Here is a 27288-nt window from a genome sequence, read left to right as displayed (position 1 = left end):
CCTAGGAAATTCTGTCAAAGGCGGTGGGATATGCTCTTTTAGCCCTCTCAGAATGCTTTAAGATAGGCCAAAGGGCCCTTTGCAATGGCCGTGGTCCTGCTCTTTCTGGAGAGAAAAAAACACCAAACAAGCAGAGCATAATTATGTGAGAAATATCTCCATCTGGAGCCTTTGGGGCTTTTCTGTGAGACTTTGACATTTAAAGAAAACCACATATGGAGTGTTTCAAAATCATGATCATTTGGGTAATATTCCTGTAGCTAGATCAGACTGTAGAGCACGGCGCTAGCATAGCCAAGGTCATTCGTTCCATTGAATGCACAAATGGATCAAATGTATTAGACTTTGGATATAAGCATCTGCCAAAATGTATAAATGTAAAATGGGTAAAACATTTAGGTTAGCAATGCAATTTCACTCACAGAGCATGGAACATTTGAAGCTACAAAAACATAAGAAAATATGGTAATACTTTAGTTTAGGGTCCAATTCTCAATATTAACTAGTTGCTTAAAGCATGCATATTACTTGGATATTGGCTGTTTATTAGTGCCTTATTCCGTATGACCATATCCCTTAATCCTACCCAATACCTAAACTTAACGACTAATAAGTAGTAATTATGAGTTTATTGAGGAAAAAGTCGTTGTTAATCGTACTTAATAGTGATAATTGGACCCTAAACAAAAACAAATTGGACCCTTATTCTAAATATTATTTATTTTACTAGCATATTAAACTAGTTTTTCCATGCAAATATTGCCAGGATGTTTCTACAGTATGTGGTTGCTAAGATGTTCTGGGTGGTTTCCAGGTTTTGATATTCAGTTGTTAAGGTGTTGTGGGTGTTTGCTAGTGTGGTTGCTCACTGGTCAAAAGAGCCCACCCTCAAGTCTCCGATACTCAGACTCTAAATATGTCTCGGATTCCTCCTTCAATGTAACCACTAACAATGCTTCTTTTAAAAGCGCAGCATGAAAATAGCATGTAAATGTCACCAGCTTAAACACAAGTGTGTCCTATTTAAATGGACTGCAAGTTAACCATTCAAGGCAATAGCATCTTAATGACTGGACCATATGGTTGCATTGCCACAACAAAGCCAAAAACGTCTTTCAGTCTCCTTTTCTTGAATGTATTCAAATATGCATTATTCAATGCATTACGGGATTATTCAGTGTGTTGACTTCATTTCCACTGAAACAGGAAGACAGGGCGAGACATTGAGCAGCTCCTTCTCTTTTTTTAAATAGCCAAAAGCGTTTCGTTTATATCACAGCTCGGCCAGAGCCGTTGAGTTCAGTTCGGTAAAGCCACAGTTTCCTCCTAATCTCGGACTGTTTCTCCTCCAAACCTCCTCCATATCGCTTTAAAGTACAGCATTCTGGGCAGAATTCAAATAAGTCAGATATGTTTTGTGGTCTGCGCCGACTCGTACATATTGATCCACTCTGTGTATGTCTGGACCGGAGCAGACTGTGTGCGAGCTACGGCGGTTCAGTGACACTAACTTGAAATTAGACTTCATTAGTGCCAATGGAAAGCATATTTGCACTGTCTGAATCGTTTCCTATCCCCTATATAGTGCACTATGTGCCATTCACCATATAGAAAATGTGTGAACAAGTGACTTTTTTTATCCGCAGCTTCAGCATATATTTATAATGTAGACGCTTCAGATTATAGAGAGCCAAATGCTCAACGATGAACGGATCAATCATTTTGATGACATCACTCTGCACTTCAGCTTCTCATCAGATTTTCTGTCCAATCAAATACTGGACAGAAAATCTGATGAGAAGCCGAAGTGCAGAGTGACGTCATCAAAATCATTGATCCGTATTGGCGGAAGTGAGAAATGTGAATGTTGTCATTGTTTTGGAGCGCACTAGCTAACAGTAAGTCTAACATATTCATACTAAAAGCCAAACAACTTAAATTTTGATTTCATGGGGACTTTAAACATCAAACTGCATAGGCCCAACAATATGAAAATGAATGAACATGACATGGGATGAATTGGATCGATTTTGATTTTGGATAATTCATTGCACAGAACAAATTGTAATTTAACTTATGTAGTTTAATTTGCACATGGTTTTTGAGGATGTCAGAATTTTAAGCAACCTGTCCATGTTGACATCTCTCTGATTCAGGTAGTTTCTACCAAGTGACAGACGAATTTGCACCAAAATACAATATTTAATTGATCTACTCTTAACTTTGACATTTCACTTTACTTTGATTTAGCTTGTTAGCTTTGATTTATCTCACTTGCCACTGTGGTAACCAAATAAATGTTCACTTAAGTACCATATAGTTTGATTGAATGCATAAATTGGCATCAACAACAAGGGAAGGGTTTTTTCCTCGCTTCTTAAAGTTGATAAGCCAATGTATTTGGCTATTATATTAAAGATGCAGCACTATTATGATTATTAGCATTTTATTATTTGCATTTACCACTGTTTTCCCTGCTGTCAGCGGCCCAATCGGAACAGACCAGCGACCCACCAGTTGAAAATCACTGCTTTAGATTATGGTATGGAAATGTATTTGACATCTGTGATGTGTTATCACAGAGAGTAATCAGTGTAAGCAAGTCAGATGGAATTATGGTCTTGTTTTGAACATTCGCAGACAATTGAAACATTTTAATCAAGGACCAGACCTAATCTGAGCTTTGGAAACCAACCATCAACTTGTAAATACGCTCAGCGTGTCCCTGCTGAGAACAGATCTCGTAATGATTCAGGAATCAGAGCCGTGTTTTGAAACAGGATCTATAATCCATTCCTCATGCGAACAGTCCATTGATTGAATCAAATAGCGCTTGTAATGGATTTAAGGGCAAAGGGAAGCCACAATCATCATCGTAGAGATGTGTGGCGAGTTATTCTTCGGGGTGATTTATAAAAAATAATGTATCCGCTGCTCGCAGATGATCGTTTTATGAGGCGGTTGGCTGATGACTTATAAATGAAACTCCTTCAGGTCTCTTCTCATCTTCTCTCTCCGTCGTTTCATGCTTCAAGCTCTTTGTTGCTTTCAACCACCCCCAAACACATAACCGTGTTTAGTGCCGAGACCCCGGGTCCTCGAATTCTTTTGAACTTTTTCAAATGTAACTTATTGATGGAAATCATAAATTCACAGTTCATTAAATTCTCCTACGGCGAAGACATCTGGCTGGCGGTATTGACAGGTTTAGGTCCAGACTAGGCGTCTGAAACGGCCCCAGCTCTGTTTTCTAAAGGGGAATAGAATCAAACGTGGGCTTCTGCTACAGCGACTGTAGGAATCATTCATCTATAATTAACTATTAAACTTCATTGAAGGAGAAGTTGAAAAAAAAAAACGAAGAAAAAACTTGGATACGGCGGGAGATGGTAAGAATCATAATGCAAACTTGCTCAGAGTTCGTTACGCCTTTTGATCTGCAAATAATTACAATCCACAAACAAATGCGAGAACCTTTGCTGAGGTCCCGGGCTGCAACGCTAGTCTCGATCCGCTAGTGGCCCTTGGGTCTGATGTGAATTTCTGGATGAACTCGAGTCTCTTCAAGCAGTTGGCATCTCTCACACATTGCTTTTTCTTGCCCATCAGACGCGATTCGGCCCATCAGACAGACCGCCAGGCTGTGACTATCTGTCACATTGATCTGAGATTATGGTATCAGTGTAAACACAGAGAGAAATTCACTAGTCGATGGGGTCCCTGCAGCTTCCAGTGATGCATCAGCCTTTGTTTTTGGTGCGAGAATCTCAGAGGAGCGATCGTGGCTTTGGCCCTTGTGATACCATATTTTGCTGTTAGCAAGAGCTGGAGATGGTGTGTTTTTGAATATATTTTAGATGGTAGGGCTCTTTTTGTGGACCCGAGTCTGAGTTTGGTTCATTCGCGTGGTGTGAAAAGGGTTGTCCAGACTTGATGGACAAGAAGAAGCTGTGTTCACAGCCAACTTATGTAACATGGCAAACATAACTGGGCAAATAGCTGTGAACAAAGTCACATATATCTGATACTCCTCCTCTATGCTTTGCACCAAATTAAAGCAGTTCAAAGTGGAAGTATTTTAGATACTTCCACTTTGATATAGATTTCATATTTTATATGAATTATATGTATTATATCCTTAATGTATTAAACAAGCAATTCTATTTTGACAATTTTTAATTGATATTATATCAATTTCAATTATATATATATATATATATATATATTGAACATGTATTTAAAGCATGTAAGCCTAGCAATGTTAAAAGCTTAATATATATATATTTTTTAAAAGCTTTTGACATTGCTAACCTTACATAATTTATTTTAGTTTGCATTAATATAGTAATAGTGATATGTCCTTTCAGCTGCCTTCTCAAGCTTTCGCAGCATCATTGTCTTGTTCTTTTTTTTTTTTCAGAGTTAATCATAAACTCTGGATCAAACCCTGAGTTGACTGAGAACGTTTATAGCATCTAACCCGGTTTGAATTTGTCTGGTTTTTTGTTTGTTTGTTTTTTCAACTCTAAACCTACTCTGAAACTCAGAGTTTGTTCAAGTAGCTTTGTGTAACAGACCACAGTCTAGCTAGTGCTTATTTTTTGTATGTACATCAGATTTCATATTCCCTACTGTTTTGTATAGCACCAGCCTGGTAAATTGCTTCATTATAAAACATGAATATTTAAAATGTAAATTGTACTAAATATTGTTATTTATTTATTGGAGTTGTTTGGGATATTTTGCTTATGCCTGGAGATCTTTTGGGGTTTGTAACAGCAACATGCATTGACAGAGAATTATTTAAAGCCATGATAAACTTGGAGGTCTGTGCAAATTCTTCCCTTGCTGAATATTAATAAGTGCCTTGATGGCTTTCGCACTGCATAACTTATGATGGATTTGAGAAATAAATGTGTGCACTTCTATATATGTGTATATAGTGTGGTATGTGTAATGAGGATAGATTGTAAATAAATGCTAATATATTAATTAGTGAAACTGCTATGATATTTATATAGTTTGTGATTTTAAAAATGTGCACTTATCTTTTACAATGAAGAGACACTGGTGATATTGCATTTCAGTTTTTTTAACCTTGGCTTAAACATTGTTCTCAGGCTACTAGTTTTCAGACCTATAAGTATCAGGCATAAACCCTTATGAAAGCAGATATGTTAACGTTCCTTATTACAGTTATAGTTCAGCAGTGAGATTAATTTACCCAGTTCTTTCAGTCCCAGTGGCCCAGTTCTAGTTGAGTTTGCCCAGGGCCTGCTGTAACTCCTTCAGGGGAACACTTCCTCCTTCCTGTGTTCGTGCAACGTGTGCTTCTTTACGGAAAGAAAGCTATTCCCAGAGCTGCTCTGTCCGGTCTGTTTGGGGACGAGGATACTGTTAATTATGAATAATGATGATAAGTAAACTTTGTTTACTTTACATCACTATGCTAGGCAAATCTGCAGATCCTCTCTCTCTCTCTCTCTCTCTCTCTCTCTCTTAAATGAACTAGGCCCAAGTTAAATCATAAAAAGTTGGTATAGCACTTATTATAGTAATAACTGGGTAATAACTAGGTACTAAGCCTGAACTTACCCCTAAACCTAACCTTAACCCATGTAGTTGCCTTATATTAACCGGTACTTTCTTAGGTAAGTACATGTACTTTAAAATAAAGTGCAACTTAAAAGTTTATTCTACAAAAGTTATCTTACATTACATTACATTACATTGGCTGAAAATGTGTATCGTGTTGTATTGCGTTAATAGAAAAACATTTTCATCTGTAATAAAAGGTGAAAGAACCAGGAAATGTTTTCTCAGACTTGCCTTTCTCTCATGAGATTCCACAGCTGTTAACCAAAGGTCAACCTTATTAAGACCAAAAGATGGAGAGAAAATGACCTTCTGGTTTTTTTTGTGTGTGTGTGTGTGTCTGTATCACACCAATCAGTGCTATTTGCATAGACAAAGGTCACACAGGTTGGTGTTTTGAAAGAACAGCATACCCCAAGCCCTTTGTAATGTGTCCTATTTCTTTGAGATGGTATTTGATTATGAGACTTTCACTGTTTTTTTCACTTTCCTGGGACAGGATCCTCTCTCCTTGCTAGTGTTGTCCATGTCTTGCTGGCACAGCTGTAGACCAGAGCGTTTTCCTGTCGTAACATAATCTTTAATGAAGTGTCAACATAAAGCAGCCTGCTCTGACCTTTGGAAAGGAGTTTAATTTGCCTCCTTCTGGCATGTTTGACTCCATGTAGAACAATCTTGGATGGCCACATCTGAGGATACCCTGAGAAGTGAAGTACTTATTGGATTAGAGCGCCGTGGCCTTTCATGAACTCATAAATAATGCCGAGCATGACTGATAACTCTGAGACAGAGCTGAGCAATAGCCCCACAGGTGGAGAAGTAAACAAATGCTTTCTTTTCTTGCGCATTTTCTTTCTATTTATATCTTTCTATCTCTGTCTCTCTCTAAATGATGCAGTCTATCATCAATTGGTTCAGTTGTCTCTTTATTAGTTGGTTCGCCGAAGCAGCATCAGCTTGTGTTGAAAAATGTATTATACATTTAAAGAAAAAACACTTAGAGATAAATCAGATATCAAGGATATTATTCCCTTTTTCATTTGGAAAAAGGTGTGTATTTAATATAAAGATTTAATTGAGTTGTGTTTTAAAGCAAAAAAACTAAAACGTAATAGTAGCTGGCATTGGATTTTTTTCCATAAAATTATGTGACAAGCCCTTCAGCTTTATAAACTTAGGAATTGTTCACTCCAAAATCATGTCAGGTCAAACCTGTATGCTGCTATTTTTTACCATGGGACAGAAGAATAACTGTTTTTGTATGGAGAAGAGCAGCATGATCCTTGCACATTTGTATGGTTTAAATTGTGTGCCATATCGGTTGATGAATGTTCTCCTCCGTTCTTTTGCCTAAAGCCTCCCTGAAACCACACCGCGGACCGGCGAACCGACCGGTCACTCCAGCGCGGCCTCGGGCAGCTCCAGCGAATCGGATAGCAGCTCTGAGTCCGACTCGGACAGCGAGAGCAGTTCTAGCGAAAGTGAATGCAACCGAACGTCCCGTGTTCCCACACCAGAGGTACTGACCACTTTACCCCCCTCAAATACATTCACACACTGATCCATGGCTTAAGATTTGTGCTAAACTTCTATAATGCTGCTTTAAAACAATATCCCTGATGGTTCAGTGGTGAAATATTTAGGCCTGACAATTTCAATTGTTAATTTATCTGTTAATTTATTAGCTATGAAGCTGATTTTAAGCATTTTTGTTTTTATTGCAAGCATTGTTGTATAAATTAAATTGTGTATTGTATGTGACATTTTTTGCAACATTTTAGCTCAAACCACCCATACTGTTTTCAAAATTAATTCATTACCATTATTGTAATCTAAAGAGAAATCATTTAATATTTAAATGTTGTATTGGTGAAGTGTAAGAAAATACTGTGGTAAATGTTGTATTTGGTAGCATTCATAGATTGTTAGAATTCGTATTGCCATTATGTTTGCTTTAATAATAATGGTAACACTGTACAATAAGGTAGTTAATGTTAGGTAATGCATTAACTAATATTAACTAACAATGAGCAATGCATTCATTACAGTACTCATTAATCTTTATTAACATTAATTGATAAAAAATGCAACTGTTCATTGTTAGTTCTTGTTAGTTCAGGTTCATTAACTAATGTTTAAAGGGATAGTTCATCAAAAAATGAAATTGAAAAACATCACTGTATTATGGTTTTAATAAGAATTTGGGGGATTCAGTTGTTTAATTGTCATCAAAATAGTGTCACAATATAAAATATCACGATGCTCCTATAATATGCATTATGTACCTACAGCAATATATATATATATATATATTTTTTTTTTTTATTATTATTATTATTATTATTATGTGGTGAAGAATGACCCAGACATGTTCTTGACAGGTTTTGGGTAGATTTTCCTCACCCCTCCTGTTAGTGTTATTCACAGTTTTATTGTTTTGCTTGCCTTCTGAACTCTGGGCCCTGAGGTAAATGAATACCAGCTTATGCAATTATTTCTCTTAGATGATTATTACGGGGCCCATTACCAGAAATTTCAAAAGAACTGAGATGAATCTGAGTAAGTCTATTTTCTCCTTTAGCTGAAGGCAAAGAGAGACTTAGGCAGCATTCCCCCTCCGAGTTTTTCTCAGCATGGGTTAGGGGTAGGATTTTTTGAAAGGATCTCCTCAAAGGATTAATTGGCAGCTTTAAAGTTGTCCTGCTGTAGCCTGCCCGGGGCTCCCTAAGAGCATTACACAAGAGTAAACATCTCTCGGTTCTCATCGCCCCTTCTATAGCTTTGCTCTCTGCCAGGGATGGCCAATGGGAATCCGTATCTTAGCACTGCAAGCGCTCTGGTCTACAGAAAGATGTTTCTCTTTCAAGCGGCGGCACATAGCCCTGATGCCTCAGTGGCGAAATTTTGGGAGGCCTGTCAATTTCAACATGCTCAATTGTTAATTCATCATCTTTGCCAGTGCTTTCACTATTACATTTGGCAGCTTGTATTGGCAGAAATGTCTCTCTGACAGATGGAGAAATAGCATAGGAGATTGCATTTTGTCTCAAAACGTACCTTCAAGTCTGATTGGAAAGTGCACTGAATTGAATTTCTTACCCTTTGAGTTTAATGGTTAATATGGATGTCCACTCATTTCCACAGCTTCCTTTTCTGAATGATTTGCTATCATTCAGAGCATTCAAGGCAGTGTTTATGGGTTTGTGGGAAGGATTTACTTGTGTCTGGAAACATAATGGTACACAACAATCGGCGTGAGATAATATAGCTGATGAAAACATCTTTGCAGTGAGAGCTGTGAGCAGTCATCAGGACAGAACAGCATTTCCTCCATTATTCAGGAGTTTTATGACTTCCTCTCTTAATGGCCTTTTCATCATAGTGCCCGCTCATTGGTCTGTGAAAGTCATATGACTGCTTCTCATGAATCTCATGAATCAACACTTGAAGACAGATTAAATCTGTACCGATATGCATCATTACAAATTCGATTTCCATGTTATTTTAAACATGTATCCATTTACATTGTAGACCTCAATGCACTGAATACATGCAAATATGTCAGATACAACAAATCTGATCTGGATTTCATTTCCAGTCTTCAAGACTGTCCACAGTGTCATTGTGCAATTGATCAAATAAGTTGTAAATATGCCTAGAACTTTGGTCCTCAAATTTGTTTTGTCTTTTTCCACTAGCCTGAACCTCCATCAACAAACAAGTGGCAACTAGATAAGTGGCTAAACAAAGTTAATCATCACAATAAAGCACTAATTAACACCCAGTCTGATAGTCATGGACTTAACAGCTCTCGGCCTGATGAAAGCCAAATCTCTGAGAACCAGAGCTCCAGCAAAAACAAGCCTAGCACAGCACTGGCACTGGCACCAGCAGACCCCAAGGAGAGAACTTTGCTCAGTCCAATCCGAGAGAAAGCCAAACCCAAGACTGGTCAGAAGGCTCCCGAAAGCAAAAGCACCAAGGTGAAATCACCAGCTTCAGTGGAGCTAGCACCCCCTAGGAGAAGCACTGGCAAGAAGCAGCCCAAAAAGGTGGAGCGATCTTCCAGCAGCGAGGAGCACAACTGGCCAAGACCAGGAAACTCAAGTTCTACCCCGAAAGAGAAAGAGCCCCCGCCTTTAGAACCACCAAAACCTAGAGGTAAGGGCCCTGGGGTCAAGACAGCTCCAAGAAAGGAACCTCGAACCATCACAACAAACACTGCGCCAACTAATATCACACCTGTTCAAGATAAAAAGAAGCACCGAGGACCCAACAAGATCATCCCCAAGTCTAAGGAATTCATCGAGACAGAGTCCTCTTCATCCGAGTGTCATTCAGACCCTGAAGAACTCATCAAGGTTCAGCTTCCCTGTCCAGGTCCCAACAGCCTAAGCCTGAAATCCAAGGATTGCAACAGCAATATCCTGAGTGTTAGTAGCCTTACCAGCACAAGCAGCACCTCCATTCCTGACCCAGGTGCCTTGGATCTCATGGAAGAGCCCCTCTTTTCTCCCATCCCCATTGTACAAAATGAACTTCTGTCACCGCTAAGAGATTTTGAGGACGTCAAGTCCCTTTGGGTTAAGATCGAACTCAGCTTCCTGTCACGGATCCCGGGGCAAAATCCCCCAGAGCCTCCCCCAACCAAGGCTGAGTGTCGGGAGGTCAGTGTCAAACACAGACGGCAACAGTCACCGGCCTCCATCCCTGCAGAAAAGAACCCTAGCAAATCAAAGAGGAAACACAAGGCAAGTGTTCAATGTTCTCACTCTCATTTCATGCACTATAATTATGAAATCAAGAACTGCAATAGCAAATTAATCATGTAATTATTATTTTCACTAAGTACTCATTCAGCAGGTCCTTTTTGCAACGTGCACTTTTTCTAGGGGCATGTCCTCTGAAGCAAACTGGGGGTCAAGTAACACATCATTGATAGCTGAAGAATTGGCCCCTTGTCGTGTTCAAATTGCTCAATTCATTAGCAGTGCAGATATTTAATTACTATACATTTTTATTGTTTTATAATATAGTACAGTATCTCATCCAATGTCATGTTTATATCATAGAACTTCCTGGTGTTTCTGTCCAAAGGATCAAACAAAAAACTTGTCAAATTGACAGCTCATGGAAGACCACTTGCACATCCAGCGTTTTAGGGCGTTTTCACACCTAGTTTGTTTGAGCACTACAAGTGATATCGCACCGATATAACATATGTGAACACCCCAAAAGGACTCAGGGACCCACAAACAAACCATAGTCAGACAACTTAAGGAGGTTCATTTTAAGTCCGTTTTGATTTAAGTGCACTAACATTGTGAACACCAAAAGCACTGAGGTCACTTTCCTTTCTGGTTCACTTTAACTGAAATGGGTTTGGTTCATTTGAAGTGTACTATATGTGAAAACACCCTCAGTTATTATCCCTGATCTTTAACCACCACCACCAGGTTATCCAGACCTCAGTACAGAATTCTGAACACTATCTAACACTATATAGTCTTAGGGTGTATTCACACCAAGAAAAGTCTGATTGTTCACTTGCTTTGGTCCGGACCAAATAATTTTTTATTTTTTTTTCTTGGTACGGTTCGCTTTCACACTGCTCTTTTTGCAAGTGAACCAAAATTTGTAAACAAAACCACACGTGTGCTAAGGTCGTCCATTCATTGGACAAGGATTCTCAAGTAGGGAAATCAGGAAGTGCAAAAAAGGCTTAACGTAAATGAACGCAGCATCATCCTTGTATTGTAACTATCGTTATTCGTTACATTATATGAACTCCAAATGCTTTTTTTGCATCTATGCGCGATTAGACTAAAGAGAACGCTCTGTATGTGAATGTCCTGATGCACACACTCATTCATTCATTCCATTCCAATGATGCACACACGACACGCAGAAAGACGCGCAACAGATGTAATGTAGTAGGCTACAACAGATCACTTTCCCATAACGCAACTCCGACTACGGAAGCCTGTTAACTCAAAGGCGCAGTGCTTTCTTGCAATTGGGTCGGTTCATGTTCACACCGTAAACGAACCGTACCAGAGTTCGTTTGGAACCGTACCGAGACAACCTCTTCAGCTGGGTCTCGGTTCGGTTGTTTGGTCCGCACCCCAGTTCGATTGCTGTATTCACACCTGCCCAAAAGGTCCGCACCAAGGGGGGAAACGAACTTGAGTTCGATTCAATCGAACCAAACAAGGCAGGTGTGAATACACCCTTATGGTGTGTTCACACCGAACGCGAATAGAGCGTCAAATACGCGTCTATCGCGTTTAGTTAGACGCTTGAACATTCGCTCGAGTTCAAATTTTTCAACTTGCGCGGAAGACATTCGCGGCAAACGCGTCGCCCAATTCGCGTCAATCGCAACGCCCGGCGCGAATGATGCGTCTATTCGCGTCTTTGCATTGACTTTGCATGTATTCTACTCGCCCAAATAATTAACGTCGCGTTCGGTGTGAACACACCATTAGACTATAAAAGATGTGTGTTTGAGTCCTAGTGTAGATGTTTCAACTCGTCCTTCATCCTGCCAAGCTAAATAACATGTTAAATTCTGGACAGTGGTAATTATCTTCTCTCTATCTCTGCAGTCTGAGCACTATGACGTGATGAGTGGAGGCAAGAAGCTTCGGATGGACAAAGACGCACTGCTGCTTCCTCCTTGTATTTCGCCCATACACAACCACAAGGTCTCCAGCACAAAAGAGTGAGTATTCTATACTGACTCGCGGCTTGTTGCCTACATTATCACACCATCCCCTAGCTTGTCTCGAGAGCTTGTCTAGGGACTTTTCGTTTTGATTTCCAATGAATTTAGTTCTTTTCAATGGCAGGATTCTCATTAGATTGCATTCAAATTTTTACCGTTTGTTTCTTCAGTGACACCGCTGAAATCCTCCATGTAAACGCTTCGGTTTTTCTTTAACACATGCTGCCAATGTCCCCTGATGTTTTTGCCACATGTGCACAGAGATTTGCCAACTCAGCTTAGTAGCCCACTCTGTCTTATGTCCTTTGAGAGAATGCTGGGATACGCAGAGTGAGCAGCAGGTCACCCTCTCGCGCTGCCTGCCTGCTTTGTCCCACTGCATTACAGTAATTTAACACTGACACCAGCACAACGGCTACTGCTAATTTTAGATATTCAATTAGTGTCGGGACAGGCTAGAGCCCATCAAAGACACGCATGACAGGGGTCGTGTGCTTGTCCTGTCCGCCTGAGTGCCCACCGCACTGCGACACGACTAGCGGCAGTGAATCTTGATACGATCAGCAGTGCTACGTTAAATTATTAGCCACCGCTAACGTCTATTACTGGAAGTGTTTAGCACCCCGGGCTATTTACTGTTATCACCTGCCCAGTGTGTTTTAAATCAGCTCATTCAACGCATTCACCCTTTTAATTGAATTAGAAAAGCAAAGAAGCCTTTTTATTTAGTGTTGTTAACTGATGAGGCTCATGTTTTATAGCATATTTTCAGCCTAATAAACCAAGGTAAAAAAAAAAAAAAATGCTGCTGTCCTGGACAGTCTGTCTCAGTGGAGCTTCTTTATTTAGCACTTGGGCTAAGTTTAGACATGTAAGCACTTATGTAAATGAATTTAGCCGAGTTTATATCAGAGCACATGCACATGCCACCACCTCCACTTTCATCCGCACATTACCTTGTGTCTGTCCCTTATTGTTCTAGAAAAAGAACAAAAAGGAACAAAAACTTTTGGTTATCTCAAATGACTCTCCTGCCCAGAAGAGTGGAAATAATAAAAGAGAGAGCAGAATATAGTATCATATTTTTAACAAAATTACACCCTGTATAAAATAATGTGATTGGTAGCTGCATTAAATTGCAAAAGAAGCGTTAGTCTTTAATTAGGGTTTAGTTTTATGCTGAGATGCAACATAAGCAGTTGAGCTGAAAGCATTTCTTTCAGCCAGTCACTGTAGATTCTGAAGAGACCAAAAAACATGTGAACAGAGTCAGTTGTTGTCTGCTGTTTTGTCCATATTAGGCCGTGAGACTAATCAACGAGATTAGGTTGATTGGTACCATTTTGAGGGATTAAACCGCATGGTGATTTTTGTGTAGGTATATGACCCTGTATTTGAAAAATGTGTGATAGCATTAGATTCAAGGTAGTTTTTGGTTACGGAGGACGATTTTCAAACATATGTCAAGAAAAAGGATAAATGAATTTATCTTTAAATAAATGTAAAATTTTATTAAAAAAAATTAAAATTTTATAAATTTTTATAATAAAAAAATTATACATTTTTTTAATAAATTTTTAAAATTATAAAAGGATACATTTTTCTCTCTTGTAGTCACTGAACACCTTACCTTGAGGTAGGATGATATATGTGTTGATTTCTAATGAAAGCTACCATGGATCGGATGCTATCACACATTTTCCAACACTAGAGATGTGTACCTTCATGAAAATCAAAAAGAAATTTAATCCCTCAAAATGGTTCCGGTAGCCCAAATTTGGGGTCCCGTCTCATGGCCTATATCTTCATGTTGAATTTAAAAGCCTGGACCTATAGTAGGCTTGGACTAATGCAGCATCAATGTCAAGTATAAAGGGAACATTTATAGACCATATATATTTCTTACTGGCCATGAAACTGTATTTTTCATTATTGTAATAAAAAAAGGAATTGTCCCTCACATGCAGCATCAAATATGCAATAAGCCGACAGGCTCTGTCTCTCAGTGAAACTGCACCTGTCACAAAAACATGGACACATTGTGATTTTGTTTTTCATATTTTCGTTCCGATGCGAGGAGTAATCCACATATGTGTCGCCACATGGAGTTTTGGTTAGTTCGCATTTGCGAACAGATTTTTGCAGAAGGTTGTATGTCTGAGCAGTCAGCATTAGATTATCGTTCTTAAAACATTTAATGAGTGGCATCTCTATTCTGACTGGTAAAACCAGGCATCACCAAACGGGGTGATGTAGTGCAAAAAGCAGTGCATGATCATCAGTTCTAAGATGTTTTCAGAGAACATATCTTCAAAATATAGGCCATTGTGTGGTAACCCCACAAAATGTTATTAGATTTGGGCTTAAAAAACTATTTGGCTATGAGAGTGGGGTAAGAACTTAATCTAAGATGCATTCTCTGAAAACAAGTCCTAAAATATTTTAGGACATGGACGATATCTTATTGCTTCTCCTAATTGTACTTAAACAGGATGTCTATAATTAGGAAATGTTTGATAGGTCTGAGGTATTATGCTGCATTTACACAGCAAGTCCTAAAATCCAATATGTTGTGTCCTGTATGTGCATAGAAAGAAACCTTTGACATGTTTTCAATTTTTTTTTTGCCTCTTCCAAGTTCATTGAAGAAGCAACCTCGCAAGCGGGATGATAAACTGTTACCGCCTCTACTGTCACCGCTGTCGGATGAGCCGGTGGGACGCCTACGGAGGAGCAGTGAATGCAGCTCCCTCAGTCAGGACGGAAGCATCTCCACCGTCCCAAATACCCTCTCCTCCACCCGCACAATCCCTGCCTCCTGCTCTTCATCATCGTCCTCATCACACAAACACCGCAAAGGAGAGAACAAATCCTTCTCCCATTCAAAGACCAGCACTGTAAGTTGGATGGATGGATGGATGGATGGATGGATGGATGGATGGATGGATGGATGGATGGATGGATGGATGGATGGATGGATGGATGGATGGATGGATGGACGGACGGATCAGACAGACAGACAGACAGACAGACAGACAGAAAGATAGATAGATAGATAGATAGATAGATAGATAGATAGATAGATAGATAGATAGATAGATAGATAGATAGATAGATAGATAGATAGATAGATAGATAGATAGATAGATAGAAGAACAAATCCTTATCCCATTCAAAGACCAGCACTGTAAGTTGGATGGATGGATGGATGGATGGATGGATGGATGGATGGATGGATGGATGGATGGATGGATGGATGGATGGATGGACGGACGGACGGACGGATCAGACAGATTGACAGATTGACAGAGACAGACAGACAGATAGATAGATAGACAGATAGATAGATAGATAGATAGATAGATAGATAGATAGATAGATAGATAGATAGATAGATAGATAGATAGATAGATAGATAGATAGATAGATAGATAGATAGATAGATAGATAGATAGATAGATAGATAGATACCTCGTTTGAGTTCTTCACTTCATTTCCTGTGTTTTTGCTAAACTAATTACCGTTTTGGAAAGGTTTCAAAATAGCCTTCAGGACACGTGAATGGCTCCCATGTGCCCATCGTCCAAAATCAATCCAACTAAATGGCCCTAAAAATAAAAACACTGAGTAGATGCAGAACAGACAAAGAGTGAATAGATCCTTTATGTATTATTCAAGCTGTTAAAGGCTCATCATCATTTTAATGTTCTCTTGCGTTTCCAGGATGAAGATGGTCACAGCAAGCCGTCCGGTGGTTTTCATGGCAATGGTCAGTCGGACACAGACCTCTGGTCAAACCCTTCAACACTGTCCATTGAGCACATGGAGCCCAGGAGACCTAAACTTACATTTAATAACACGTATGTATCAGCCATGTGATTATTTAGGGTAATAATTGACATATTTATTACATGTTCCTTAAACTGTGTTTCAATTGCTCTACATATTTGAGGTTCGTGTTTATGCACACAATTGCAGATATGTGAAAAACAAACCAATCTTTATATGATTGCAGAGTTCACAATGCAGATTACTACATGCAGGAAGCCAAGAAGTTGAAGCACAAGGCAGATGCTTTGGTAAGTCTATTTATAATTAATCTATATGCCAGCAATACAGTTTAACCATTCAAAAATCCAAGTGTAAATAACAGATTTTTTTTTCTAAGCAGAAACAATATGACTTACTATAGTGTAAACTACAGAAAGACATTATTGCTCAAAAATTGATCTGATAATTCTCCATTTTGATATTAGCGCTTATTCTGACTTTTGATTGCAGAATATAGTTCCATATGGTTATTGTAAACCTGGAATTATCTTTCAAATATATAAAATGTCATTTCCTGGCTTAAAAAAGGCCCAGAAAATATATTATTATTATTATCATTTTATTTGTATTTTTTATTGTTGTTGTTGTTGTTGTGGTTAGAAATGTAATATTACTACTATTAATAATAATAATAATAATATATTTGTAATTTTAAAAAGTCAAGCAAAATTTCTAGTGATTTTCTAGCTTTGTTCCGCTCTAAAAGATTCCTCAGATTTGTTCAGCTACAAATTTCTCTTTGTGAATGCAACATCTATAAGGAGTTATGATAGTGTGGAAACCCTGAATCTGATATCTTGGCAGCTAAACACTGCTGGTAACATCCTTCAGATCTCTTCCGAAACTCTAGAGTAGAACACATGCGAAATGATGAAGTCTTTTACTCAGGAGAATAATCTGCAAAGCCAGAGAGACTCCATTTAACTCTCCCCGCAGCCTAGGAGAAATTAGCGCAATCTTTAGCGATTTCTCTTTCCAATGGGAAGTTAGCACTCAGCGAGAGTAGATGAAAAAAATCCCTGTCACACTGCTCTTAACTACACGGACACATAACCCTTCCGCTACGGAGGGCCATTAGCGAGCTGAGAAAAAGCTCTCTCGGCAGACCTTTTATAATTGAAGACTTTCCAATCTAGGCGAGCGAGAGCCCTTGTGTCTGCCCTTAGCATCCATAAAGCAGGAGCTTTGTTAGAGATTTACAAAACAGAACCCCCAGACCCCCTAATAATTGGATCCAGGCAATTATCTCTGGAGACATTGTCCATTATCGCAAGTTACATCCTCTCTGTCATAAATCGCTATGACGATGTATAGGCCTAGTCATGAATACAAAGTAAAGGGAATTGATTGCCAGCGTTACATGAGCGTAGTGGCAGGCGTGTAATGAATCCCGGGCGTCCGCTCGCTTCGTATTGAAGGGCTCACTTGAAAACGAATGGACTCGGCTCCAGAGGTGCCGGCGGAGGCAAGTGGTCAGTAAATCTATTTTACGCTCCTATGGAGATGAGATATGCTCTTATTGTTTGTGCTTGTCTGCGTGAGTTGGATGCAATTGGGGTGTTTTTTTTTTTTTTCGGAGGCAGGCGTAATGTGGTTTCGGGCTATTGATTCGTTTGTGTTTGAGAAACGAGACATGAGAGTTCAAGTTAAGCCTTTACGAGGTCGTACCGATAAGTCAGGATGAAAAACATAATCCCTAAATGTGGAGAAAATCACTTCGCACTACTTTACCGCACAAAATGAACTGCTCCGAATCATAAACTTGACGTGAAGTTGGAAATATATGCCATTCCGGTGGCCATAAATCTGCACGTTGCAGCACTATCATAGAGACCTGCATTACATCTTCAGACATAAGAGAATTACCTCAGACCAGTGGTGTAGGTTTGATTTTGAAATTGGTGGGCACGGGGACATCAATATTTAATATATTTAAAGTTTTGATCGAAAATATTGCTAGGGATATATCAGTGTCACTGGATATTGGTAGGGACACGTCCCTAGCGTCCCTACTAAATTCTACGCCCCTGCCTCAGACTAATGGCTTTATTTCCTCCTCCGACGATATCTGTTTTCTGTATGCCTTTACGAGCTTTGAAAATTACCTCAGTCTTTTTCATTCGCGTCATTATCTCAACCTTTAACGCCACTTTCGCTTCACAGATGGACAAGTTCGGCAAAGCTGTGAATTACGCAGACGGGGCGCTCTCGTTCATCGAATGTGGCAACGCCATGGAACGGGACCCGTTAGAGGCCAAGTCACCTTACACAATGTACTCAGAAACTGTAGAGCTCATCAGGTCAGTCTTCATATCTTGATCAATCGAAAATAAAAGATGGTCGTCGTTATACGTTCCATCCGGTTTGTGTAACTCATGCACTTTTGTTATTTAAGGTACGCAATGAGATTAAAGAACTTCACCAGTCATTCCGCCACAATAGCTGAGAAGAAGCTCGCTGTACTGTGGTAAGTTTGCTCTATTTGATCATATATACCGTTCAAAAGTTTGGAGTCAGTACGATTATTTTTGGTTTTGGTTTTTTGGAAAGAAATGAATACTTTAAATATTAAATTGAAGACATTACATTAATTGAAAGTGACAGAAAAAAAGAGCTTTCTGCTTACCGTCAGTTTTCACAAAAATATTAAGCAGCACAACTTTTTTCAACATTGATAATAATGGGAAATGTATATTGAGCAGCAAATTAAGCTTATTAGAATGATTTCTGAAGGATCATGTGACACTGACGACTGGAGTAATGATGCTGAAAATTCAGCTTTGAATCACAGGAATAAATAACATTTTAAAGTGCATTACAATAGAAAACCGTTATTTTAAATTGTAATAATATTTCACAGTATAACTGTATTTTTGTAATCAAATAAATGCAGCCTTGGTGAGCAGAAGAGACTTATTTCGGAAACATAAAAAAAAATCTTGCCAATCACAATCTTCAATCTGATTGGCTAGTTCACAGTTTCCAGAATTTTAGGATGCACAACACTCTAAAAATGCTGGGTTGTTTTAACTAAATTTTGGGTCAAATATGGACAAACCCAAACGTTGGATTAAAAATGCAATTTAAAAATGTAACCCAACGGCTGGGTTTGTCCATATTTGACCCAAAATTGCGTTAAAACAACCCAGCATTTTTTAGAGTGAAGTTTTGTTTACAAGGCGTCTGCAATGAGCACTTTAGAGGAAGACCGACTTGCTTGATTTTTTACAAAGTTTGCGAAGCTCATATAATCCAACATAAGCAAGTAAACATGCTGTCCTTGATAATATCCCTTTGCTTCGAGAGTTATGCAGGTTATATGAGATTACCCACCCTTAAACGTCACAGAAAAAGATTCAATCACTTTAAATGTCAATTAAAAGAACCTTTCATGATTCTGTTGCCAGAATGACCCACAATGTCCTCAAGACGTTATGCCAATAGTCTGGAGGTGTCAGATTAAAGCAGTGCCTATATGAGAGAAAACTATTTTATTTAAAGTGTCATATGCAGTTATACACCCAACATGCATGGAGGTCAAAAATGCCAATTGCATTGATAACCCAACTGATGTAGTTGTTTTAAAGTGGTCGGGCCTTCTAAGGGCGTTAGGGGTGGTATCATAACTCCAACGCCGTTCCCCGCGTACCATCACAAGCTAAATCCAGCGCTTTGCTCTAGCAGCCAGTTAAATCTCCTCTCAGCCATCACTCGACGACAATCATCCGTATCTGGAAGGAAGCTTTAAAACACTGCTAAAGCGCTTAATCAGCTTAGAGTGGATCATTATTCCTGTATTTCATTAAGCTATTAGAGGATAATGAAAGATTTCCACATGGTGACGGCGGAAACATATTCTCGCCCAGATAAAAGCCGCCCGTGCTCTGCCTGCCTGTCACGCCGCGGCGGCTTGTTTATTCTGAATGTCAAGGTTAGTTTTGCGCTTATAGCGGAATGACAGTCATCAGCGCAGATTGGAATTCAGCTGCCAGTCTTTCTGCCGTGTTAATGAAAGCCGTCGAGCAGCCGAAAGGGATTTTTCAAAGGCTGCCGCGTTTATGATTTATAAACCCCGGGTCGAGGACATAATACCGTTCGGGTGATATTATATGCATTTGAGAGAGCTGTGAAAAGATGTTTACTCTCTGGCTTCATATATATTAGGCCAATAGATTTTGACCTGGGACATAGGGAAATGTTTCACGCACAATGAAGACGCATCAACAAGATGCCATAAAAAGACCTTTTCAATTCTGAGCGGCTTTAGGGGGGACAGACACCTTGCTTGTATATTAATGTGACTTCAGTTGTTTGGATGCGTCATAAATGTGAGAAAGCTAGTTTTGGTTTCATGGGGCTGTGCATATGTCCCAAGCATCTGGTGTCTCGCAAGCATACTGTTGAAAGGTCAGCCACCCCATGATACTGGCTGCTTTTTTCCTCCCTGCTCATACTGATGCACACTGATGCTTATGATAATACTGTTGTTGTTTTTGTTGTTGTTGTTGTTGTCAAAAGATTCAAGTTTTTGCTATAGGGTTTTTAGGCCCTGCCTGTGAATTTTCACAATTGCTAGTATTCAACTACTAACTGTGTCCAACTGTGGACATACGCGAATCACATGATCATTTGTTTCGCTTTGTTTTGAACATTCACCTGAACACATATCTCAAAGTTTGTATTGTTTTTAATAACACTCTATGGTGGAAATTAATTTTTTGGAATAAAACAGCCGACTCCTTTAAAAGCCACATTCACACAGCAGCAGAATATTGTCAGTCGTTGTACGGTTATGTTCAGGTTTTTACGGGAGTGACAACCGTATTTTATTACCGTATAACTCACACCCGTACATTTTCAGGACTCACAACCGTATTCGCGGAAAATCTGCGTTGCGTGAACGAAGTCGTCTGTCACGTCATACAGTGCGATAGAGCCGTGTGTTGTGGGTTTTCGTGTGCCATCTGAAGGTTTTAGATCACTGCTCCCGTCAGTTTTGTGTTCTACACGTGACTCTCCACATGGATATAATAGATGCTGTCGGTTAATGAAGATTTAACGGATGAACCTGGGGCTCGATTGGACACTTGTCGTGTCAAAAGTGATTAGACTTTTCGATTCTATGGACGTCGCCATCTTTGTAATATTTGGTCCTGTCGCTATGGGTACTGGTTAGAGAGCACAGGCTTGATTCCTATTGGACGTTCATACAGACAGTATTCGAGACGCTACTGTAAGTTGCTGTTTGAACGGGACATTTCGAGACTCCTGTATCCAAACCCAAGAACTGACGGTGTGGACGTAGCCTTTGTCTTGCTAAAGCGAATTTCATGCATGCTAAAAACCATGTTTTCAATTTTTTTTGTAGGATTTGACAAAATGGCCGCTTGATTAGGAAAAAAGATGAATTTATATTGTTATTATCTCTTTTTTTACTTCACATTTTGTTTAATATATAATCTCAAGCTGTTCATTAACACTGTAGTTAATATATTGTATAAAATTGTTGGTCATAATGGAAATGTTGGCACACTTGTAGGAACGTCATCATTTCATAGAGTATATATAAGGGTTGAAGTTCATGTCACTTTTTTGATTATAATATTTTTAGAAATGCAATCAAATTTTTCTGTGATGGACTTTTATGTTTTATAGTGAATAAAACTATCAAATCAACACATAAAAGCCTTAAAAAAAATTGCATAAATAATTAATAATGGCATGGTTAAAAATGTCCGGTTTTATGGTAATCTTAATATAACAAAAAGTTTGTTTTAATAAAAATCTAATCAGTGGGATATAAAAGTGCACAAAGCTAAAGAAACACCCATGCATTGCCTTGATGAAGCTACATTAGTATTCATAACAGCGTCTTTCAATATCCCTAGAATACGTTAGGCAGGATCTTAATGGCACATAATGATTATTTTCTCTTTTCCAGCAATCGATGTTTGTCACTTCTGTACTTGCGAATGTTCAAGTTGAAGAAAGATCATGCGATGAAGTATTCACGCTCACTAATGGAGTACTTCAAGGTAAGACCCCACGCCTTGGTTTCTCGCAAATAAGCAAAAGAGCCAGAGATCTTGGTTTTTCACTGCATATTTATTTGAATAGCATGTTCTCATGTATTATGCATGCCATTATTACATATACACTGTTCAATTGTTAACTAACCATGCAATTCATTTGCACGAGACGTACCATCCTTTTGCATTTTCCGATTACGTGCTGTCTGTTTATAAATGATGTTCTCAACCCAAGTTTTCTTGTTCCCTCAGAATTCTGCAAAAAGTTCCCAAGCACCTTCACCGTGGGGAGCCAATGGAAAGTACGTGCATTTTTTCCTCTCCTTGTCCTTTTGTATTTCTGCCAGCTTATGAAAAGATTCCATCTTGCTTGAGAACAGCCTGAAACTTCCTCCCGCTGCCAAGTACTATAGTGTGAGATATGAAACCTCAGTCATGGTTTCTTGACATCAATGAAAGGACATGAAGAGATGAACTCTGGGAAAGCAGCATCGCTTCCATGTCAGCTCTATGGCAACTGAGTACCAATGGGGTGAGCTGGTGCGAAAGGCGCTGTGTTTGACTTTGTGTGTGTGTGTCTGATCTGGCCTTTAGCAGGACACTACCCAGGCCCGCTGTTCGCCTGCCAACCTGCCTGTCAAAAGCTATTAGCCTCACCGCTCCGGCCCCTGCAGCCACTACATTAGCAATAAAGAGTGTGATCAACACATCCATCCTCAACCTCCTCCTCATCCTTTACCATCATGAATCTTTTTTGCCTTTTTTTCTTCTTTTTTTTTCGCCTCCGAGGGAGTTTATTTATTTTAGCAGAGCCCTGAAACCCGTTGCGAACGGGCCTGGCTGTTGACAGGGCGCATAATTTAGCCGGCCGAGGCTTGAGTGTGTTTTCATTTTTCAGTGGATTACAGGCCACTGAACCAGATTGTTTGGGGTTGCAGGACTAAAGAGGCCAGTGAATATGTGTGCCGATGGTTGTCTGGAGGGACGACTGTGTCTGCAGGTTACTGTTGAGGATGTACTGAGATACTGATAAAAGGGTTGTTGGGTAAATATAAAGAATCTTATAGCTGGCGGTAGTGGTGCTAGCCTTGTGAATAAGAAGTGGGATTTATTGTATTGAATGTGCACTTGAAGCGTACTTCAAATCTTTCAAGTATATTTTTGAAAATCTGTACTTGCAGATAATATAATATTGATTAAATAAAAAAACTTTTTGATCAGTGTTTTATGTTATACAAGATTCAGCTTGTTGTTTAAAGTCGGTTTAATGTAATTTAGGTTGAAATGACTTAAACATCCAAGTTGATTGTACTTAAAAATGTAAGGCAGCAATTGTTTTTTTTTACAATGAAGGCCACTTAAAGGGATACTCCACCAGTTTTTCTTATTAAACTATGTTATTCCCTTAACTAAGACGAGTTGATACATACCTCTCTCGTCTCAGTGCGTGCACTATATCGCTCTGTATTAGTGTTGTAGTCAAGACCACCTAACCCGAGACCAAGACAAGACCAAGACCAGAGTGTATCGAGACCGAGACAAGACCAAGACTTTTAGGGGCCGAGACCAAGACAAGACCAAGACCGAGGGAGGGCGAGACCGAGTCAAGACCAAGACCAGCGCCCCACACTACATGACACAATAAAATGTGAAACATGATCAAAAGAGCTTCTCAAATTGATCTGAAAGATCCACATTCCCATTAAAAACAGATATTTAACACTCAAAGCTGAAATAAACGTAACCATCTTTATTCAATACTCCTGGGTGACTTCCATCATTTAGTACAGAATGTAAAACAAGTCTTCACTTTTCTTACTTAAAATTAGCTACTCAACTTTGTGGCCTGTCTCGTGACATCCCACAAGATTTGTGTCAACACAGAAAACATTTAATCACTGGATAGGTTTTTTTTTCGTTTATTTAAAGTGTGGTTTATGTCAGCTGAATGTGCGGAACGCTTTTCAGAGAAGATAAGGTATTTTAGCGCAATTCACCCAGCGGTAATTCAGGAAAAAAAAAATATCCGAATGCTACACATGAAACTATGGTCTTCCGACCTTTTACCATACATCGTGTCGATTTATTTTGATTACTATGTGCCAGGGAGAGAGAGCAAGACAGCGCTTAGGAGACGGTGAAGCCTTTATACATTCGCCTGGCTCCGCAGAGAGAGAGAGAGTGCGCGCGCGCGACCGGGGCGCTCTCTCTGCTCGTTCTTCTGGTGCGCCCTGTCACACGCACAGCAGTTCGTCTACATTACTCATCTATCAAATAAGACTATGGCGGGACAAAAATTCGCTTTGGAGCAGGAGCATAAGAGGACTCGTTAACGTTGAGGGCATTCAATATCGATGGTTCATAAAACTTAGAACCGGTTCTCGAGTGGAACCGGTTTTCAATTCCCATCCCTGTAATATGTATAACGTTAGCTAATATTGACAAAATCTCTTTGTGTGAGGAGTAATTTTATTTGGTACGAGGCAGATTGCTAACGTTAGCTAGCCAGCTTTGCTAACATCACTTACACATACCTTACCTTTCTTTGTGCTGCCTTTCTAAGTGATAAAAGTTTGACGTAGTCCCCACCGTCTCTGAAAGCGAAGCACTGCAGAATTTACAAGAAGCTGTATGCTTTCTTCTGGATGTTGTTTTGCAAATAATTTCTTTACGATTTTTGTAGCCGAATTTTATTACTGAAGATTTTGCAGACATTTTCTCCCGCTCCCAGACAACCACAGATCACTTTCTTGGGAGTGCGTCGTGCGAGTGAAAGGGGGCGGGGATGGGTGACAGGCAACGGTAACAAAAATACATAAGCAATGACCAATGAGTCACGTTATTGCTTGGATTTGAATCAGTACGTTTTACATACAATAAAAGCAAGGATGTTAACAAAAAAATTAGTCAATATACTGGCAGATTAGTGATATTTTCACAGTTATGGTCTTGTCTGGTCTTGAAAAAAAATCCCGAGTCCTCAGTGTCCGAGACCGAGACAAGACCGAGACCAAATGCGGTCGAGTCCGAGACGAGACCGAGACCATCAAAAAGTGGTCTCGAGACCGGTCTCGAGACCAAGACCGGTCTCGAGTACTACAACACTACTCTGTATTGCCGCAAAACTATGTTAGCACTTAGCTTAGCCCATGCATTAAATATGGGCCAAGCAGAGAAGCGACCAAACACTTCCACGTTTTCCCTATGTAAACACAGTTACTCGAGTAGTGTAACTTGACCTGGGCTGGTGACACAAAATAAACCGTTGCGCTTTTCTAAGCGTTTAAAATTGATGACTATATTGTATGGCGGAATACCATAACAATTGCTTTTGAGCACTTCGACTTGGCGCAATAATATCTTCACTCGTGAAAAGTCCTCTTACCGGTTCCCGCTTCCTCTCCCCCTCCCTCTGACATTTCCGTCAATACAACCAACGTGACATGCGCCGGTAGTAGTAGTTCGAGCGGAGTTGACGAAGTAACAGGTTGTTGGAAGCTAGTTTGTGTACAATAATGGTTAAAGCGTGCATCGTAAAGGGTTGTGAAAATAAGGAGAATGTACATAGTGCTGTCATTTTTCACCGAATTCCAACACACCACATACAGCGGAGAGCTTGGTTAGCTGCTTTGAACAAGAATCCCAAAACACCATTGATGACTCTGAAGAAGTGGCGTGTTTGCTCCGAACATTTCACAAAGAAGGACTATACCTGCACAGGAACACGCCTAAAGGATGAGGCTACACCAACAATATTCAGATCACTTACAGAAAGCCCGTGGTCTTTCGCCAGCTCCGGTCTGTTCTGGATCATATCTTTCTTGCCTCTCACGGTCCACAAGAGCTAATTCCTCCTCCGTGTACTCGGGTTCAAACAGATATGGCTCTGGGTCTTCTAAAAGAAGTCATAATCATCTACAAAGTCCGCCATTGCAAATGATCTGCAGTTTGCTAATAGCACAGGTAGTAAAAGTCACGTTGGTAGTATTGACGGAAATGTCAGCAGCTGGATGCTATTGGAGGGAGGGGGAGAGGAAGCGGGAGCCGGTAATCTTTTCACGAGTGAAGATATTATTGCGCCAAGTCGAAGTGCTCAAAAGCACTTGTTATGGTATTCCGCCATACAATATAGTCATCAATTTTAAACGCTTAGAAAAGCGCAACGGTTTATTTTGTGTCACCAGCCCAGGTCAAGTTACACTACTCGAGTAACTGTGTTTACATAGGGAAAACGTGGAAGTGTTTGGTCGCTTCTCTGCTTGGCCCATATTTAATGCATGGGCTAAGCTAAGTGCTAACATAGTTTTGCGGCAATACAGAGCGATATAGTGCACGCACTGAGACGAGAGAGGTATGTATCAACTCGTCTTAGTTAAGGGAATAACATAGTTTAATAAGAAAAACTGGTGGAGTATCCCTTTAAGAGAGCACACGTTTTTGACTATTTCTTAACAAACTTATCTAAACTTTTAAAAAGTGCCCTTGTAATTAAAAAAAGTGTTACTTTAAAGTACATTTAAATCATTGTTTGAATAATCCAGATCAATCCAAATCAATTGTGTTGACTAACATACTAGCACATGTGGTAACACTTTACAATAAGGTTCATTAGTTAACATTTGTTAACTACATTAGTTAGCATGAACTAATAGTGAACTGCACTTATACAGCATTTATTAATCTTTGTTAATGTTAATTTCTGCCTCTACTAATTATTAAAATCTTGCTAACATTAGTTAATGCACTGTGAACTAACATGAACAAACCACGTACAGCTGTATTTTTATTAACGTTAACAAATATTAACAAATACAGTAACAAATGTATTGCTCATGGTTAGTTCATGTTAGTTAATACATAACTAATGAACCTTATTGTAAAGTGTTACCGCACATGTAAAGTGCTTTATTATCAAGTCCGTTATTTTATGGTACATTGAAAGTTGATATACTAAATTGCAACTTCATCATTACAAATGCGTAATTACAAATACATGACACTAGTTTCATTAGAAAGCCACAGCCAATCAAAACGTATCCTGGCGCAGGATATTTATCCAATGAGAATTCACTGTGGGCGGGGTTACCAACACTCTTAAAATTAAAG

The 27288-nt window shown here is 39.4% G+C and overlaps 1 protein-coding gene across 1 annotated transcript in view; it reads left to right on the top strand.

Annotated features, from left to right (window-relative positions):
• aff2 (AF4/FMR2 family, member 2) overlaps positions 1-27288 on the top strand; it is a 251479-nt gene that overhangs the window by 219617 nt on the left and 4574 nt on the right. The window contains exons 10-19 of the mRNA XM_056251211.1: positions 6952-7114; positions 9294-10346; positions 12204-12319; positions 14961-15219; positions 16046-16182; positions 16338-16401; positions 18317-18453; positions 18549-18620; positions 22095-22188; positions 22435-22484. Of these exons, the coding sequence (XP_056107186.1) occupies positions 6952-7114; positions 9294-10346; positions 12204-12319; positions 14961-15219; positions 16046-16182; positions 16338-16401; positions 18317-18453; positions 18549-18620; positions 22095-22188; positions 22435-22484 (2145 nt within the window). The remainder of the gene's footprint in view (positions 1-6951; positions 7115-9293; positions 10347-12203; positions 12320-14960; positions 15220-16045; positions 16183-16337; positions 16402-18316; positions 18454-18548; positions 18621-22094; positions 22189-22434; positions 22485-27288) is intronic.

The sequence above is a fragment of the Rhinichthys klamathensis genome, unplaced genomic scaffold (assembly GCF_029890125.1).
Source record: "Rhinichthys klamathensis goyatoka isolate OS25496 unplaced genomic scaffold, OSU_Roscu_1.1 h1tg000079l_1, whole genome shotgun sequence".
Classification (NCBI taxonomy): Eukaryota; Metazoa; Chordata; class Actinopteri; order Cypriniformes; family Leuciscidae; genus Rhinichthys; species Rhinichthys klamathensis.
The sequence above is the reverse complement of the archived record's forward strand: the minus strand, read 5'-3'. Positions and strand labels throughout refer to the sequence as shown.